Here is a 16,878-nt window from a genome sequence, read left to right on the forward strand (position 1 = left end):
AGGCCTCCTGCCTGTCCAATGGCCTAAGCACGCACGCGGCGGCTCAGCGCCAGCATGGCTCGTCCTATCGTGCTGCCGCCTTGCCCTTCTTGCGCTTGGTTGGCCGGATGAGCGCATCCTGTGGTGTTAGTACACATACTTGGGATCGCTAGGCATGTAGCCTACGGCGTACCTTGCTGGGATCGTCTGCGTCGCCATCCGCTGCGTCGTTGTCGTCCGCAGGTTCTTCGTCCACCTGCGCCCTGTCAGTATCGTTCATACATACGCCATATGCGTCTTCGTTGTCCGGCGCACCTTCTGCCTTGATGGCGCGGGCTTTGGGCATCGCTGCAGAGTGCTGAAAGACAATAGGACTACAAGTCAGTGCGCGTCCATAGATACATACTGATCGCCTGCGTTATAGGCACGTGTAAATGCCGCCTTGACAGGCGCAGACAGTTTCTTCAGTTGGTCCTCACGACGCCGCTCACTTCCGAGCTCCAGCTCAACAAGCGTATCGCGATCTTCTGGAATGAGATAGTACTCATCCATCGCTTGAATGACCTCCGGAATCGCCTCTTGGCCACGCTGAAGAATAGGATCGACGACCAGCGAGAGCAGGCCAGGCACATACGACTGTCGCACATCGTCTTTCGAGCCTGTCGTATGCAGCCGCAAGCGCGTTTGCAGCTCCACCAACTGGCGCTGAAGCCGCATGCGTTTCGAGTTCTGGCCAAGGAAGCTGGGATGAGAGAATATCAAATACGTACGAGGGGAACGAGGGGAACGACGAATGACCGCCGTACATGTAGGAGCAGGGACGCACACTGCTTGCAATGCCATGCAGGGGCATGAGTGACCAGTGCTGTTGTGGTCCATGCATCAGCGTATCCACCAAATCGCCGTCAGAGATGGAATGCGACGCTTGCGCTAGCAGCTGCAAATGCTTCCACTCTCGCAGACGCGGGACAGATTCTTTCTGAGCGAGCACAGGCTGGCTTTTGATATAGTTCTCTTGAACCATGAGCGGTACCAACGAATGGTCCTGGAAATAATAGTCCAGTTTGTCGTTGAGCGATTGCCGATTCAGAGGTCCAAAGCGCTGTGGACTGGCCAGTTCGCCATACAGAGAGAACGGCGTTTGGAGCGTAGGCTTTTGGTTCGCCGCCCCGAACGCTTTGCTTTCATCAAATGTCATCTTGTGCTGCGACAATTTCCATGTCGAGAGCATATTGGTCACCGACCGCAAATCACTTTGCGCCGCTACAATCAGCTGGTCCATCACTTCGGCAGGGATTTGCAGGCCTTCGCGGAACGCGATCGATAGCATGCGTGAGCGAATTGCTTGCACCGTAGGCTTAGCAAATGTCATGTTGTACGTCGTAGAATAGAGGGGCTGCATCTTTGGATTGCGACGGTCGTTGCAGATGCAGATAATCGGGACCTCGGTCTTGCGGATCAGCACATTGATTGCGCCAATGCCACCGCGATCACCACCGGACATGCCATCGACTTCGTCCAGAATAATGGCCAGCCGGTGATGCGTCTTGGTCTCGCCACCATGCGCCCATCCCGCAATGGAGCTGTTGTGGATCGTGTTGGAGAGAGCACTTTCAAGGAGCTTCTTGCTGCGTGTATCGCTCGCATTGAGTTCTAGCACTTCGTAGCCTTCTAGTTGGCATACCAAGTGCACGGCTGTGGTTTTTCCAATGCCTGGCGAGCCGGATATCAGCATGGCTCGGAAGGTATTTGTCGCATTGGGCCCGGGTTTCTTGAAATGTGCCTTTAGCGACTTGGGCCAATCATGAAGCCATGCTTGCAGTTTCTCGATGTTGGCCTTGTTGCCTACCAGCTCTTTAACGCTGCGTGGCGCGTACTTGGACGTCCACAGCTGCCCAGGCGTCGTAGGCGCTTCCAGAGCCTTGGCCGCCGCTTGGACTTTCTTCTCTTCCGCCTGCATTTTGGACATGACACTGGGGTCCAGCTTTTTCGTGCCACGATCAGCAATGAGCGCAAGAAATCCATCTTCATCGAGCGTCTTGAGCTTGTTTTTCTGGATCGTCTCGAGTTTCTTCGGACCTGCGCCATCGCCCAGAACGACATACGACGTCTTGGACGACGGAGCTGTGGTGACTTTGCTGCCATGTGAGTTGTACGATAGATACGTACGCGCCATAGCGCTTAGCAAGATCCACTGCATCTTCGCGCGATAGGCTGGAAAGCTCGCCGGTGAACACGAGCGTAAGACCAGCTAAGCAGTTGGGCTGGCCTTCCGGGATCGGCTTGCTGCCTGGCGCCACAGGCCCTGCAGCGCGACGCTGTGCAGCTGACTTCCATGCCGGTATACCATCGGTTTTTGGACGCTTGTCCGGCGCTGGCGCGGAGGATTCGCCTTCGCGCTTCATACTTCGGCACGCGGTCGAGAGCCGTACGATGGTCGAGGGACGTGCAGGTGGAGGTCGCGACGCGTCGCTGTCACCGTCGCGTGGCATCGCGTGGACCTCACCAGGCGCCACGCCTTGGGACGCCTCTCGATCTGGATAGGCCCACTACCACCGACGCCCGTGCACGACGCCAGTGCTATGGCCACATCGAAGGACGGCATGGCCTATGCGTCGGCTGTCGTAGTCTCTATCACGCCCAAACAGCCGTCGTTTTTTGCGGGCGAGACGTTTGAATGCACCATTACCTTTACCAATACCCATCCCCCTATCCGGGCCGCAGAGCATCGTCGCTCTCTGTCGGCATCACCGCAAATGCGCAGGGTGGCCTCGGACGTAGGCTCTATGCATGCGTCATCTTCATCGGCCATTACCATCACGCCAGCCTCGCCAGTGGAGACGTGGCCATCGTCCGGGACGGAACCACCGTCACGCCTCGGACTTCTTGGACCCAGGACACAACATGAACGTGCTGGTACGCCTTCACGACGACGAACCACGTTTGCCTCTCGGAGAGAGGCTCCTAGGCCTGAGCGTGGTGCCAAAGCTGTGCCTTCGTCGCATCCCCATGCCCGGCAAAAATCCGTGGTAGCATACCAAGTGGAAGATTTGAGTCAGGCGTTTGGGCTCTTGCAAGCCCAGGAGCGTCCGATACCGAAAGAGATACCTACGTCGCCGTACCCAGATCCCTATGCTACCCACAACAAGGTCATGGACGCTGCGCTACGTGAGTCTGTGGCCAGCTGGGCCAACGATGCGCAGCTGTTGGAACATACCTCGCAAAGTCCGCTCTTTCCATCGCGCGATACCCTTCCGCCGGGCCACGAAAAGTTGCTTTGGGCCTTTGCTCAGATCGGCGGCACGATGGAAGTGGAGCGAGGGATTGTACGGCCAGCGGACTTTGACCAACTACGCATGCGCTTAGCGCGTGGCGAGATGCCCAGCCCTATGACCACAGCCTCGCCGTCGCCATCGCCGTCGCCAGCCCAGTCGCCCGCTACGCCTCGTACGCTGGGTGGTGGTGAGTTGGGCTACGATGCCGAATACGAGGCAGGGACCATTGACATCGAGACGGGCGCGCCGACGGCCACAGCTACGCATGATCTGCGTGCGTCGCACGTCCCTGCGATCTCTACGATTGCTGCGCTGCTATTCCGACCTATGCAGCCAACACGCTCGCCACATACACCGCGTCATTGGCGCACAGGCTCCACGTTGTCCGATATCCAAACGCGGGCCCTGCTGAGCCCGACGTTGCCGACGTATTCGGCACCGCCGACGATGCTGGATGTGGATGTAGAGCTGGCGCCAGGCGAGAGTCGGTCGTATACCTTTTCTCTACGGCTCCCGGCCGATCTTCCGCCCTCGTTCCATGGCCATGCGGTGCACTTTGACTACTACCTTACTATTGGAACCAACCGAGTCGACCCACGAGTGCGCGGAATGCAAGAATCACGGCTCTTGCATATACCTATCCGCGTATACAATCACGTTGTACCAGGTGCTGGCCCTCTTGCCTGCTTTGATCTGCTCAACCCCGTTGTGGCCTCGCAGTCGGAAGGCCACGTCGAGGTGCAGAGTGCCGTATCTGCAAAGCAGCCCGATGCAGATGACCACGAGGAACGTACGCGCCTCTCGTCGTGGGCGCAGGAACTGGTACATGGTCATGTGCATGCACATCGCACAGACACCGCAGCGCCGCTTTCGTCCATGGACGCCATCAACGACCTCGCACAGCGCGCCAGCAAAGTCACCTACGACATCGCGAAAGATGGCCACGTGGCCGCGCTTCTTACCCTCGCACGGGCCAAGTACAAAGTGGGCGATAGCGTCCAAGTGCTGCTCCGCATGAACGAGCCAGGGGCGACGGTGCGTATTGTCCGTGTAGCCGCCTCGCTAGAGTCGCATGAAGAGGTGGATGCGTCCATGGCGCTTCTTCCCCCGGGCCGTACGCAGACCATGACGCGCCAAGTCTATGCCACTCAACACGAGGCCACGCTCGATACGCGGCAGACGTGCCTCTGGCTCCCGATCCCCAGTGGCGCAACGCCGGAATTTTCGACCAGCGGCATTCGGCATCGCTGGTCGGTCCGCATCTCGCTCCTGACGCAGATGGCCGACGATGGCACCTCCAAGGTAGCGCCACCGCCTCATCTCATGTCGGACACACAGGCGTTTGCGGCCTTCCAGACATCGTTGCACGACGTGCCGGTGCTGTGTGGACGCCAAGGTACCACAACATCACGCTTGGAAATCGTCGAATGCTCCGTCCCTGTGATGGTCCTGCCTCATCGATCGCAGCGCAAGACAGATCCTGTGTTGTTGTATGCATAGACGCGCTATAGATCAAAGCTCATCCGACCATGGACGTGCTTGAGACCGGGGGCTATAAGTAGTCGTCGCAGATAGTGGGGAGATGGTATGAGAAGAAAGCGCATCGGTCAGCCGCGCAAGCAGGTCCTCCGTCGGCCCGGTGACACTCGGTAGGGCAGTAGACCCGATCGCGCTGGGCCGATCGTCGTGCACGACGTCTGAGGTCTCTGTCGTGCTCGGCATGGCCTCTGCAATGGGGTGGGAGGACGTCTCTTCGACATCGGTCGTTGCTGGGGTAGATTCATCTGTCATGGCAGGCGTGGCTTCCACGGTCATGTCTGGTGTACTCTCTGGCTCAGCCTCCAAGGACATGTCAAAGCGAGCATCAGGCTCGACTTTGGGTTCTACATCGGGCTCGACGTCACGCTCGATGTCACGCTCCGCCTCGGGGGCAGATGCAGGCTCCGCCTCGGTCGTAGACGACTCTGTGACGGACGGCCACGCATCGTCGAAATCAGAAACGGCATCGACATATACCTCGTCTGGTGTCTCCAACGCTGGATCGCTGATGCCCTCCGAGGGGAGCAGATCGTCGTGAAGTGCCTCAATGTTTCCACGCACAGACTCGTCCTGCATAATATCCTGTGACGTCCATGTTGACGGTGGCATATCTTGCATCGCGTCCGCACCTGCGGACGAGCCATGAGTATCACGCGGTAAATACATGTCATCCCAAGCTGTAGTCGACGATGACAACGATGACGACGGCGCACTATACGCAGATCCAGGCGTTGCCTGACTCGGCATGTGCGATGCGACAGATGTATGCATCGCAGCTGCAGCGGACGATGCAGCGGCTGCAAGCGACGACGCACCGCCCCATGCCCCTGCACCGACGTAGTTGGTCGCTCGCCAAGCGGTACCGAGCGCCCAGATCCCGCGGCTGAGTACGCGAACATACAGAATGTATGCGACGCATCCCACAAAAAACAGGATCGAGCCCGCAAGAATCCCGAAATCTACCAGCTCGGCACGCTCCATCTGACGAATAAGGGAGATGGAGTCGCGAAGTAAGTCATTGAAGGATTCATACTTTTGCGAGACTTGCGAGAGGACGTCTGACGACTCCTCCAGCAACTGAGCCGAGTAGCCCGACTTTTCTAATTCTCCTGACATAAGGGCCACGGTCCGTTGTAGGGCACTGGTAACCTGCTCTGACGTGGCACCTGCCCGGTCTTTGGGACCGTCCAGCGATGTGACTGTGGCTTTTGGCGCGGTGCCTAGGAGCGCTGTTCGCGCCGCCATATGTTGGTGTGCTTGCACCGCCCTGTGGGCCGTTAGCAAGGCACGCCGGGTATCTTGACGGAGGGCCTGGAGCGCCTTGCGCTGCTTGTGTGCCATATCCCGAAGCGCCTGCCGTTCTTCAGGCGTCTCGCCTTCCTCGACGTCATCGTCGAGCTGCTGTACAAATGAGGCTATTTTGTGGAGTGTCGCTTGCAGCTCTGCCTCAAGCTCAGCCAGGTCACTGGCGCTCGTACATGCCACGAGGCGTGGGACTTGTACTTCCTTCACATCGTGGAGTCGGCGCTCGATGGCGTCGCACAGCGACGAAGGCGCTGGCGCACGTACCACGTTGGCCATCCTAGGAGACCGACCGACACAGCGACACACGATGACGCACACGCATGGCCCCCTCCTGCGAGATGACATGTGCTGAGGTAATCTCGCCGCCGGCGCACCGGAGGATGCGGGGAAGGCAAGTGTGAAATTCGGCCTCGGCGACCACGCATTGCCGTGCATGAACGTGGGCCTACTCTGGCGTCTGCGCAATAAAAGGCAGGTCTGGCCATCCCAACGAGATTCGCATAGCCCCTCGCATATCATGTCGGATTTCAAGGCGCCTTTTACGCTGGACACGATCGTCAACTTTTTGGACGTGGTGCCGTTTTCGGCACCCTTCCTAGTGATTCTGCCGCTCGCTGCACTGGTCATGGATCGCCGTGGCCAGAGCGTCTCGCAGATCCTGACAAACCTGCCGACGCTGCGCGGCTGGTACGAGCTTTTGTCCAAGCGCCATGTGTGGCTCTACCGCATCATGATTGTCGTCGTACTGCGCCTGGTCAGCAAGCGTCTTTCGCGTCGCGCTATCAACCTGGGCGTCCCGAAGGCCGACCGTCCCAACTGGAAGAAGGACGTGATGGTGATCACTGGTGGTGCCACCGGTATCGGTAAGGTCGTCGTTGAGCTGGTCTCGCGCCGCTACGGTGGTCGCATTGCTGTGCTCGACGTGGCCGAGCCGACATACGCTCCGGCCGCGAACGGCGCCCCGGAGATCCTGTACGTCCGCACGGATGTGACCAAGGCCGAGTCGATTGCCGCGGCGCATGAGAAGATCAAGCAGACGTTCGGTGAGTCTCCGTCGATTGTTGTGAGCTGCGCTGGTATCGCTATCGGTGGTAGCATCCTGGATGTGTCGACCAATGCATTCCGCCGCACGTTCGAGATCAACGCGCTGGCGAACGTCAACCTCGCCAAGGAGTTCCTGCCTTTCATGGTAAAGAACAACCACGGTCACTACATGACGGTGGCTAGCTCGGCTTCGTACTACTCGCTGCCGATGCTCGGCCCGTACTCGCTGAGCAAGGCGGCGGCTCTGGCGTTCCACGAGACGCTGCGTGCTGAGTTGCGTGCTGTGTACAATGCGCCGCGTGTGCGTACCTCGATTGTGACGCCGACCAAGGTGAAGACGCTGCTGGGCTACGCGCTCAAGGACACGAAGAACCAGTTCATCAACCGTGTGCTCGAGCCGATTGAAGTGGCTACCGCTATGGTGGACGCGCTGGACAGTGGTCTGGGCCACTCGGTGTCGCAGCCGTGGTCGACAAAGATCCTGCCTTTCATCCGCGCTATGCCGGAGTGGTTCCGTTCGTTTATCGCTGCTACGGGTGACACGGACCAGGCCGTGACGGCCGAATCGATCGCTAGTGGTCTCAAGGCTGGTTACGGTAAGAGCCTGGGTGCCGAATTCTCGGATGTGTTTAATGAGATGGCCTCGCGGGTATGTATGGAGCGCGGTGACAGTGACTAACTATCTCAGTTCGGCGGTACGAAGGAGTAGACCATAGCCCTCGATAGGAGAGACGCCTGCCCCGTGCGAGATCTGGTCATGTGACGCTAAAGCGGAACGAATGTGCCTTGCCGTTGGTACATCTACGTTCTGGCAAATCTGGCGAATTTTGGCGTACGATGGATCGGGCGGCCTTCGCCGCGTTCCATGCCGCTCACTTTGAGGATCCATCACAGCGCAGTTGGTTCGCGCACCATCTTCAACACAGTGATGTGACAGTCCCACCCACAGCTGAGATAGCAGAGTGGACGGACGAAGCATGGGAAGATACATGGACGCAGCTACGCCCAGGCGAAAGCCTAGAGCAGTGGCAAGCACGGCACGGCGTACAGTACCTTACACCGGGCGCAGTGCGTATGTTTGACCAAGCGCGTCGATTTCGCGAGCAACACACCGATGCACCAGATACCCACGCCGTGGCGAAGCCAGGTGACCAGACTGTGCAACCTACGTCCAGCACGACGACATCCCAGCCGGACGAACTTACTCAGCTACGTGAGCGTGCTATAAAAGCCATGAAAAAAGGACGTTCTCACACGTCGTCTCCATCCAGGTACGTGCACCTATATAGTTGCATGCGCGTCTCGTTCGAGGATGTACCGTCATCCTTATTCGCGATTTGTGAGCGAGTATTTATCTGCGTTGGTGCCGTGGCCTGCCTGTCATACTGGATGGCAACATCGCAGCATGGCAGCCAGATCCGGCCGCCTCGCCTATGCCTGAGAACGAGGCGCGTACATACGTTATCACAGCCGAACCGCGTTCTTACCTTACCAGGGCTACGAGCACCATCACGTGACCGAGCAAGTGCCGGGGGCGCCCGCACTCGGGTCACCTGTTACGACCATAGCTCCTCTTTTTCTTTGTATCCATATTTGCTAACTATGTCGTTTGTCCGTGCTGTGGTTTCTCGCTCGGCTGCTCTCCGTGCTGCGCAGCCGACGCTCCGCCGCTTCAACTCGTTCACGCCGAACCCTGAGGCTGCGAAGGCCTTCATTGACGCTCGTCAGCACGCTTTCGAGCACGCTGCTCGTATGTATCCATCAACACAGGGGCCTGTCTACACAGGCCCCTGTGTCCTCAAGAATCAGAGCTAACTAGACAGAGTCGACTTCGCTGTGGCGCAAGATCAGCCTGTACGGCATGATCCCGAGCGGTATGTATCCATATGGACGATCAATGGCGCTAACACTACGTAGCTGCTGTTCTGGCTGTGTACATTTACAAGATCGAGTCGGAGCACGCCGCCCACCAAGCTCACGTTCTCGAGGAGAACGGTGGTGAGCTGCCGGAGCGCCCAGACTACGAGTACCTGGTACGTGGCACTAGGAGGCAACCCGCTAACTATACAGAACATCAAGAACAAGAAGTTCCCTTGGGGTCAGCAGTCGCTCTTCTACAACCCGAAGGTGAACTACCCCTCGCCTGAGATGTAATGGTCCTTGATATCTGATATCGTAGCACACCGCTAAGAGTCCTTTTTTTGCGTACGTTTGAGTGTGTTGGTTTTTGTGTAGACCCCTCTTATCTTGGCAAGCCCCTCTCGCCTTGTCGCTTCCTCAGTAGACGTACCCCTGATGCTTGTGGTATGCATGCATTTATAGGTAGGTACGAGCGAGAGTGCGGTACAGCGCTCTACCTACCTGCCTGGCCATCATGCAGCCCTACTACGCGCACGGCAACGCGAGGCTCGCCCAAGCAAACGTCGCGAGCCCACGGCAAACCGAGAAACATTATATGACTGTGCTATAGGTACGTACTACATTTATTCCGCATCGCGCGAGCCATCCGCATCGTCAAAGAGGATCTCCTCGATGCGACGCGACAGGGCGGCGATCTCCTTCTCCGGTGCAATCTCCTGACTGCTGCCCATATCAGCATCACCAGCGCCCTCATCTTCACTGTCCACGCGCGCCTGCAATTGGTGCACGAGGCTCAGGAGACGGGAGCTATCGCGGATATGCTGTTCCAACTCATTGTTGCCGCTTTCCAGCAACTGAATCAACGTCCATACAGCAATGTGCTGGAACGTGGTATCGTCAGACTCGAGGAAGCGCACCAGGTAGCCATGCAGACCGCCTGCTGGCTTCTCCCACACGGCGTTGAATGGCGTGTAGTCTTCGGCTTTGCTGCTCAGGTTGCCCAGCGCCGCTGCCGAGTTGCCCTGGACTTCCACCGAGGGCGAGTCTGTGAGCGGCAGCAGCACCTCGCAAATACCCATGTCAAGCAGCTGCGGTTTCAAGTCTTCCGACAGCGCAAGCACTGCCGTGCAGGCTGTCATCTCACTTTGCACGCTGAGCGGCACATGAAGGACCAACTCCTTGATTCGCTCCACCGCACCTGCATCGATAATCGCTGCCTTGTTACGCTCACTGCTCGCGGCCAAGTTGCGCAGCGTGCTAATCGCATGGCATTGCAGCTCCTCGTTCTCCTCATGGCTCAGCAATTCAATCAGCGGGTGCAAGAAGCCCGCCTCGATGATCGGACTTTCGTTCATCGGGTGGATCGACACGTTTCGCACACACGCTGCCGCAGAGAGGATCAGCGGCAGGAAGGACGAACGAAGCAGACGCAGCAGCGGCGGCAGACCGTTCGAGCGCACAATCTCAATTTGGTACTTCTCGTCGCTCGCCAGGTTGCGCAACGCAAGCGCAGCTTGGCACTGCACCTTCAAACTACCGCTCTCCATGAGGCCAATCAGGCTCTGTACCAAGCGCGGCTCCGTCTGTGCCAACTTCTTGCGGTTCACAGAATCCACAGCAATGTTGCTCAGGGCCGTTGTGCAGTAGTACTGCACATCCGTGTCGGTGCTACCGAGCAGGGTGACCAGCACTGAAATTGCTCCGGCATTTACCAACTGCTGGCGGTTCTCATCGCTGTGTGTCATATTCAACAGGGCGCCTGCAGCATTACGCTGCACACGGATGTCCTTCGACCGCGCCAATCGCGTCAGTGGCACCAAGGCGCCAGACTTGGCAATCTTCGTCTTGTTTTCATCGTGCGTAGCAAGGTTGGTAATGCATCCCACGGCGTTGCATTGTACCTCAACATTGGGACTGAGCATCTGACGGATCAGCGGCTCCAAGCCACCAAGCTTGACGATCAACAACTTGTTCTCCTGGTTCACAGCGAGGTTGCCAAGCGCAGCACTAGAGGCTCGCTGCACTTCCACATCATGCGACTGCAGGAGGAATAGGATCGGCTCAAGCGTCTCACGGCCGACTTCCCGCACTTCCTTCTCTGTAATCTCAGCAAAGGCCAGCGCGGCACTGCGTTGCAAGTCGACATTGTCACTGAACGACAGCGTAGACAGTGCACGGAGTGGCTCACCAGCGAAAAAGTTAGTCTCCGAGCGGTCTGTCATGTAAGTCACGTTGCCTATACATACTCTCCAGGTACTGCAGCAGGTCCGCTACAGCATCACGCTCATTGTCCAGAAGCAAAGGCTCGTACTGCGGGCCTCGAGAACTCACACCTGTTGCGTCAGATGGTATGTCAGTCATACATACAGCAACTACAAAGATTTCCCATTTCGACAGGCTAGGCTAGGCTAGGCGTAGCTTGTCTGTCAGGCGCTCACGACGGCGGCACTCAGGTGCACAATGATGCCTTAAGTTCGTGGCTCACAGCTACCTTGCCACTGACAGATACGCCGGGCAGCCCATCGATTCTCGTTTCGGCCGATGCGTGTGGGAATGTGGAGGCGTCAAAGCGTCGCAGGGCACTGCTGCACCGTGCTGCGCCGCGCGACGTAGCCCCATTGCACCTGGGGATCATGGCTGCTGCAGGTGATCTACCTGGTCTATTTTACAGGAAGGAACCCGAATGTCCCGTAGAAAAGCGCGTAGAGAGTTGCGTAGCATCTTTAATAGAGCGTGACCGCGTACGCTCATCCATCAATCGTGAGCCTGCGCCCAGCACTTTGTCTTTATCAAACAACAGAGGCGCATACTCGCCATGGGCTTGCCGATCTTCTTCTTCACGCTGTGCACGTGTCTTACGAGGGGGCGAGCGCGAGCGGGACCGCGAGCTCGTACGATCACGATCGCGATGGCGCGAGCGATGACGTGAATGTCGCTCGTCGCTGTCCTCATCTCGCCGACGGTGGGATCGATGGTGACGATGCCGCGATCGATCCTCGTCATGTCCTCGACTTCGGTCTGAGGACGAATGCCGGTGGTGCTCATGGTGCCGGCGTCGATGAGATCGATCCTCATCAGGATCGCGATCATGAGAGGGCGACGATGTAGATGTGTGCCTCTTCAGCTCATCGCGCCTGCGCGACTGATACTGCTCCAGCAAGCTTTGCTGTCGATCCGCATTCTGTGGTTAGATAGACGGTACGTACCAAAGCTTGGACTTTTTCGCGAATGGCAGCATCACGAGCTGCTGCACGTTCACGTTCCTGCCGGGACGCGCGGTCCTCGGGTGTATCAATGCCACTGCCGCCCACGCCTTTCTGCAATCGCTCCAGTCTCTGAGCAGGCGTTTCGGTCCAGAGACGTTGCGCTTCCGAGGCACTTTCGCCACTCACATGCTGTGCCCGCCCTGTATTTTGCTGGAATCCACGAGCACGGAGAGGTCCTCCGCCCATCGGCCGGGCCTCGTTCATCGATGGCATGGTTAGCATCCAGTCAGGGCGGGCTGATGCGGCCGTGTCCTTGGAACGCCGTTCTTGCTCTGCCATTTCACGCTGGCGCTGTTCGCGCTCGGCAAACGCACGTACAGCTTCAGACACGGGGGTATCGGCATCAGAAGCGGTGTCTGTGGCCGGCATAGGCCCAATGACTTCGTCATCGCTTTCGTCCTCGTGCATCGACGGCATGCTCCACGCCGTCGCCGAGAAGGTATGTGGAGAGGGGCTGGGCGCACAGAGGTGGCGCCTTTTTAATGACCCACCCACGCCAGTCATGTGATCTCGCACGTACATCCTTTGGGCTGGGACCACCACGATGGCCGACGCGGAGCGACCCAAGGACAAGGTCCCGATTCCCGGCGCGGAAGGCTGGCTACGTGTGACCACAACACATGGGAATGTATTTTACGCACAAAAAAAGACCAAGCGATCCGAATGGACGATCCCAGAGGAAATTCGGCCACAAGTTCTTGCATTCGAACGATCGATGGGCATTGTGCATGAAGAGGACGAAGACGATGAGGACGAGGCGGTTGAGGCACGTCAGGTAAAAAGGGCACGGATGGAAGAGGATGATAAGAATGATGATGGAGAGGGAGACGAGGTGTCTGCGGAACAGGCAGCTGCTGCTATGGATCCTGTACCAACTTCTGACATGGCACCAGCGAGTCCTGAAGCGCAAGAGCCAGAGGTGCCATGGGAAGAGGCTAAGGCGCAGTATATGGATATGCTTACCTCGCTCAACGGCACACCCAAAGAAGTCAACCCCTTAGCTCCATGGGATCGGGAGCTGCCGAAGTTTGTACACCATCCCTCCTACCGCATCCTTCCTACGCTGCAGGATCGCGAAGATGTATTTAATGAATGGTGCAAGTTCCGTCTACGTGAAAAGCGAGAAAAGGCGCGTGAGAATGCCTCCGAAGACAAATTCAAGGCGCTGCTGCAGAAGCAGGTGCAATCGACACGTACTGAATTCAGCGCTTTTCGCGAGAGGTTTGGCAAAGACCCTACCTTCCAAGCTCTGGTGCGAGACAAGTCGGAGGCGCGAGCAGAGCAGCTCTTCCGTTCCTGGCTCCACGAACTAGGTGAGATCAAGTTGCGTAAGGCGAAAGAGGCGGAGGACGCGTTTCTGGTGCTGCTCTCAGAGTCGCTCTCTGCCTCCACTATTCTCCGTGAACAGCAAGCGTCGCTTCCCATTGACAAGGAAACGTCTAACAAGCTATGGGCTACGTCCAAAAAGATACCAGGTCTTGCTCAAGATCCTCGCTACGATGCAGTAGGCAGTGCTACTCGGCGCGCCGAGCTCTTCCAACGGTGGCTCTCTACGCCCGCGTCATCAACAACACCTGCACCCACTCGTCTTTCCAAAGCGGAGCGTCAGGCACTTGCCCTCGAGCAGCGCGAAGCCCAAGTGCGTCGAGAACGTGCTCGGCATCAGCACCATGCTACTGTTGCATTGACGAATGCGCTGGATGAGCAGCGTGAGCAGGATTTCCAACAATTGCTCATCGATACCGTTCGTGATCCATGGCTTATCTGGGAGGATGCTATCCCATTGCTATCCAAAGATGCTCGTTTCGCGCCAGCTCGACAAGTACGTGACTCGCTGCGCGACGAAGCCAAACAGGCCCTTTTTGCCGAGCATATACAGCGCCTGCAGCGGAAGCGGCGCGATCAACTTGCACGACTTTTCGCGAAACATGCCGAAGACGATCGTGGTGTACTTCAGCTGAGCCGCGGCTCCGATGTGATTCTGCCACTCGTTCGTGCTGATGAAGCGTATATTCAGTCTGGGCTTCCGCGCTTCGTGGGCGAGGATGCGGGCATGCACAAAGCAGCCGCTACGACGTCATTGGAAGCTGAATTCGAGGCATGGGACCAGTGGCGGCAACAGCAGGCGCGCGATGACTTTTTCACGATGCTTCGGGAGAATGCGTTTGTCGACTTCTGGGGCCGTTTACGCAAGGAGGGCGAAGGCAAAGACAATGCTCCTTCGACCTCTGCCTCTGCACCGGCCGCTGAAGATGAGGACGATGAGGACGATATGACTGTCTCCCTCCTGGATATGGCTTCGCAGTTGGACCTGCAGGCCATGGAGTCGGTGCTCAAGGTATGTTGTCTTTTTTTTTCACTAACTCTACAGGCGGACAAGCGTTACAAGGTATTTGCGCATCGACCTGAAGAACGTACGAGGATGCTCCATGATCATTTGCGCCAGCTGAATGTCCAGAAAAAAACGATTCACCAACACCACATAGGTTCTTAGGCCGGCAAGAACAAACGTGTGTCGAGATAAAAGCCCAAGGCGGTACCTGGGATACCGATGAACCAGGAAGACGATGGCGATGCAGGATATGTGGAACTGTCGTCACAGCGTGGGTATCGCGGCGTAGGCGAGAAAAAGCCACGGTTTTTGCCGAAGCCAAAGTCGGTCCAGCATGTCGCACATGCGCCGTTGGGCGTGGCGTGCCACAACTCGCCTGCATGAATCGGCGAGCCAAGCCACTGAAGGAAACGAGACATGCCGAAGCCCATCCGCGTATCCATGAAAGGCAGGCCTGATACATCCCACCATGTGGGCTCTGAGGGTGTGTAGAAGTAACAGGAGCTAAGCAATAGACCGATAATAATGGCACCACAATACACACTGACTGTAAGCCTATGACCATGCGAACGTACCATGGCCGCGTATGCAACGTGTAACTTATCAAGAACAGGAATAGGAATGCAGGTGGGGCAGCGGGAAAGGGCAAGAGGAACACAGGCAACCACCACCGCAAGCAGTACATCAAGGGACGAACGAAAAGAGCGAGGACAACCGAGCCTACGAGCGATTTGTGTGGAGGTGTGTGTCTGCGTGCTCTACTTAGGAGGAGGCAGCCGTGGCCGTCGCGGCGGGGTGCGGCAAATGAATGCGGTCCAAGAACGATTGCATGGCCTTGGCGATCTGCGGGTACTCAATTAGGAAACCGTCGTGGCCTTCCGCCGATTCTACCTTGACCAACTCCGAGTGGGGAATGCATTCGTGCATGAGTTGTTGCTCCTCCGGCGTGTACAGCATATCTGATGTCACAGAGGCAATGAGCACATGCGGCGCCACAGGGGATGTGCCCAAGTACTGCAGCACACTACGCAGGGTATCGTTATCGCCCGTCCCCTTCTGGACCCAGGCGTTTCGGTCACGCGCTACATCGTACGCATCGAGTTTGTCCGATAGATGGATGTAGCAGTTCGCATCGAAGCGCTGAATAAATTTAGCGCCGTGATGATGCAGATATGACTGCACAGCATACTGCTCACGCGCCTGCGCCTGCTTGATGGAGGAGACATCACCCATGTCATCTTCGTCGCCTCCTTCTTCCATGAGCGACGAGGCCTGCGACTCTTCCTGCTTAGGCGCTGCGCCGCTCAAGTTTTCTTTTCCGCGCAGCCGGCTGAACCGACGTTCAAAGCTGTGCGGCTGGCGGTAGGTAAGGAGGGCACACATACGCGCTGCTGCCAATCCATTGTTCGGCGGCTCGCGCAGGAGATAGTGCCCGTTTTGGTAGCGCGTATCCGCTTCAATTGTCTTGCGCTGAATCTCGCACCACGAAATGCACCAGGCTGACTGATGCGGCGGCGCGGCCAGTATCGCAATGGCCTTCACGTACGGCTCGCTGCCCGAGGGGAACGGCTTGGTAAGCGCGTCGTCCGAGGCCGGTTGCTTTACGGGGTAGCACAGTGGCCATTCCAAACTGGTGCAGCCACCCATCGATCCACCTGTCACGAGCGCCAGCTGCTCAATGCCGAGGTAGTCGAGGACAATCTTTTGGAGACTGTTGTCAATGAGGCATCAGATACGTACTGAACATCATCTCGAATCGTAGAGTGTGGCAGGTCCGAGCCCCACCAAATCTGCGTGTCTTGCTCCATAGGTGCATGCACATGGGGCGAGCATGTCCACGTTCCATCGGCCGCGATATCCTCGCCGCCCTTACGCGTGAGCGGGCTGAGCGATCCGTATGGCGAGCCAATGGCATTGCAGCTCACGACAAAGTACTTGGACGGGTCCAGAACTTTTCCATCGCCAAAGAGAGGCGACCACCACTCTGCTGTATCCGCATGCCCTGAGATAGGATGGCATACCAACACGGCATTGTTGCGTTCGCTATTTAGCTCTCCCCACGTTTTGAAAGCGATAGGCACATTACGCAGCTCCTCGCCACTTTCCAGCGTGAAGCTGGGGACCACAAGGTAGCGCTGTGTCAGGTTTACCGCCAATGGCGAGGTTGGCCCGGGAATCTCAAAGACGTTGCTCATCCCTGGTTGTCGTACGTAGGCAAGATGGACGTGCGACGGCTGGCGATATGCACGCAAGACGTGATTTGACTCCGATGCATCTA

At 57.5% G+C, this 16,878-nt stretch overlaps 10 protein-coding genes across 10 annotated transcripts; 5 read left to right on the plus strand and 5 right to left on the minus strand.

Moving 5' to 3' along the window:
- Positions 1-64: 64 nt before the first annotated feature.
- Malapachy_0359 (dna replication factor c large subunit) lies at positions 65-2,471 on the minus strand (the record flags this gene model as incomplete). The annotated part of the gene is made up of 6 exons (XM_018134881.1): positions 65-118; positions 173-235; positions 266-353; positions 386-721; positions 750-2,117; positions 2,149-2,471. 6 exons carry the CDS (start codon positions 2,469-2,471, stop codon positions 65-67), a joined length of 2,232 nt encoding a protein of 743 aa, XP_017990266.1.
- Positions 2,472-2,561: 90 nt separating this feature from the next.
- Positions 2,562-4,754, plus strand: Malapachy_0375 (hypothetical protein; the record flags this gene model as incomplete). Its single annotated transcript, XM_018134896.1, has 1 exon — positions 2,562-4,754. One exon carries the CDS (start codon positions 2,562-2,564, stop codon positions 4,752-4,754), a length of 2,193 nt encoding a protein of 730 aa, XP_017990285.1.
- Positions 4,755-4,766: 12 nt separating this feature from the next.
- Positions 4,767-6,374, minus strand: Malapachy_0402 (hypothetical protein; the record flags this gene model as incomplete). The annotated part of the gene is made up of 1 exon (XM_018134923.1): positions 4,767-6,374. One exon carries the CDS (start codon positions 6,372-6,374, stop codon positions 4,767-4,769), a length of 1,608 nt encoding a protein of 535 aa, XP_017990255.1.
- A 241-nt stretch (positions 6,375-6,615) lies between these two features.
- Positions 6,616-7,851, plus strand: Malapachy_0326 (short-chain dehydrogenase reductase; the record flags this gene model as incomplete). The annotated part of the gene is made up of 2 exons (XM_018134851.1): positions 6,616-7,791; positions 7,831-7,851. The coding sequence occupies 2 exons, from the start codon at positions 6,616-6,618 to the stop codon at positions 7,849-7,851; spliced, it is 1,197 nt and encodes a 398-aa protein (XP_017990231.1).
- Positions 7,852-7,979: 128 nt separating this feature from the next.
- Positions 7,980-8,659, plus strand: Malapachy_0388 (hypothetical protein; the record flags this gene model as incomplete). Its single annotated transcript, XM_018134909.1, has 2 exons — positions 7,980-8,413; positions 8,638-8,659. 2 exons carry the CDS (start codon positions 7,980-7,982, stop codon positions 8,657-8,659), a joined length of 456 nt encoding a protein of 151 aa, XP_017990295.1.
- An 85-nt stretch (positions 8,660-8,744) lies between these two features.
- On the plus strand, positions 8,745-9,296 carry Malapachy_0342 (mitochondrial cytochrome c oxidase subunit via; the record flags this gene model as incomplete). The annotated part of the gene is made up of 4 exons (XM_018134865.1): positions 8,745-8,892; positions 8,966-9,016; positions 9,060-9,175; positions 9,213-9,296. 4 exons carry the CDS (start codon positions 8,745-8,747, stop codon positions 9,294-9,296), a joined length of 399 nt encoding a protein of 132 aa, XP_017990289.1.
- Positions 9,297-9,625: 329 nt separating this feature from the next.
- Malapachy_0351 (vacuolar protein 8) lies at positions 9,626-11,363 on the minus strand (the record flags this gene model as incomplete). Its single annotated transcript, XM_018134873.1, has 2 exons — positions 9,626-11,217; positions 11,249-11,363. The coding sequence occupies 2 exons, from the start codon at positions 11,361-11,363 to the stop codon at positions 9,626-9,628; spliced, it is 1,707 nt and encodes a 568-aa protein (XP_017990314.1).
- A 304-nt stretch (positions 11,364-11,667) lies between these two features.
- Malapachy_0408 (hypothetical protein) lies at positions 11,668-12,685 on the minus strand (the record flags this gene model as incomplete). The annotated part of the gene is made up of 2 exons (XM_018134929.1): positions 11,668-12,183; positions 12,209-12,685. The coding sequence occupies 2 exons, from the start codon at positions 12,683-12,685 to the stop codon at positions 11,668-11,670; spliced, it is 993 nt and encodes a 330-aa protein (XP_017990261.1).
- Positions 12,686-12,812: 127 nt separating this feature from the next.
- On the plus strand, positions 12,813-14,984 carry Malapachy_0377 (peptide-binding protein; the record flags this gene model as incomplete). The annotated part of the gene is made up of 3 exons (XM_018134898.1): positions 12,813-14,606; positions 14,640-14,657; positions 14,796-14,984. The coding sequence occupies 3 exons, from the start codon at positions 12,813-12,815 to the stop codon at positions 14,982-14,984; spliced, it is 2,001 nt and encodes a 666-aa protein (XP_017990283.1).
- A 378-nt stretch (positions 14,985-15,362) lies between these two features.
- Positions 15,363-16,795, minus strand: Malapachy_0365 (homoserine o-acetyltransferase; the record flags this gene model as incomplete). The annotated part of the gene is made up of 2 exons (XM_018134886.1): positions 15,363-16,311; positions 16,341-16,795. The coding sequence occupies 2 exons, from the start codon at positions 16,793-16,795 to the stop codon at positions 15,363-15,365; spliced, it is 1,404 nt and encodes a 467-aa protein (XP_017990271.1).
- Between the last annotated feature and the right edge of the window lie 83 nt (positions 16,796-16,878).

The sequence above is a fragment of the Malassezia pachydermatis genome (genome assembly GCF_001278385.1).
Source record: "Malassezia pachydermatis strain CBS 1879 chromosome Unknown scaffold10, whole genome shotgun sequence".
Classification (NCBI taxonomy): domain Eukaryota; kingdom Fungi; phylum Basidiomycota; class Malasseziomycetes; order Malasseziales; family Malasseziaceae; genus Malassezia; species Malassezia pachydermatis.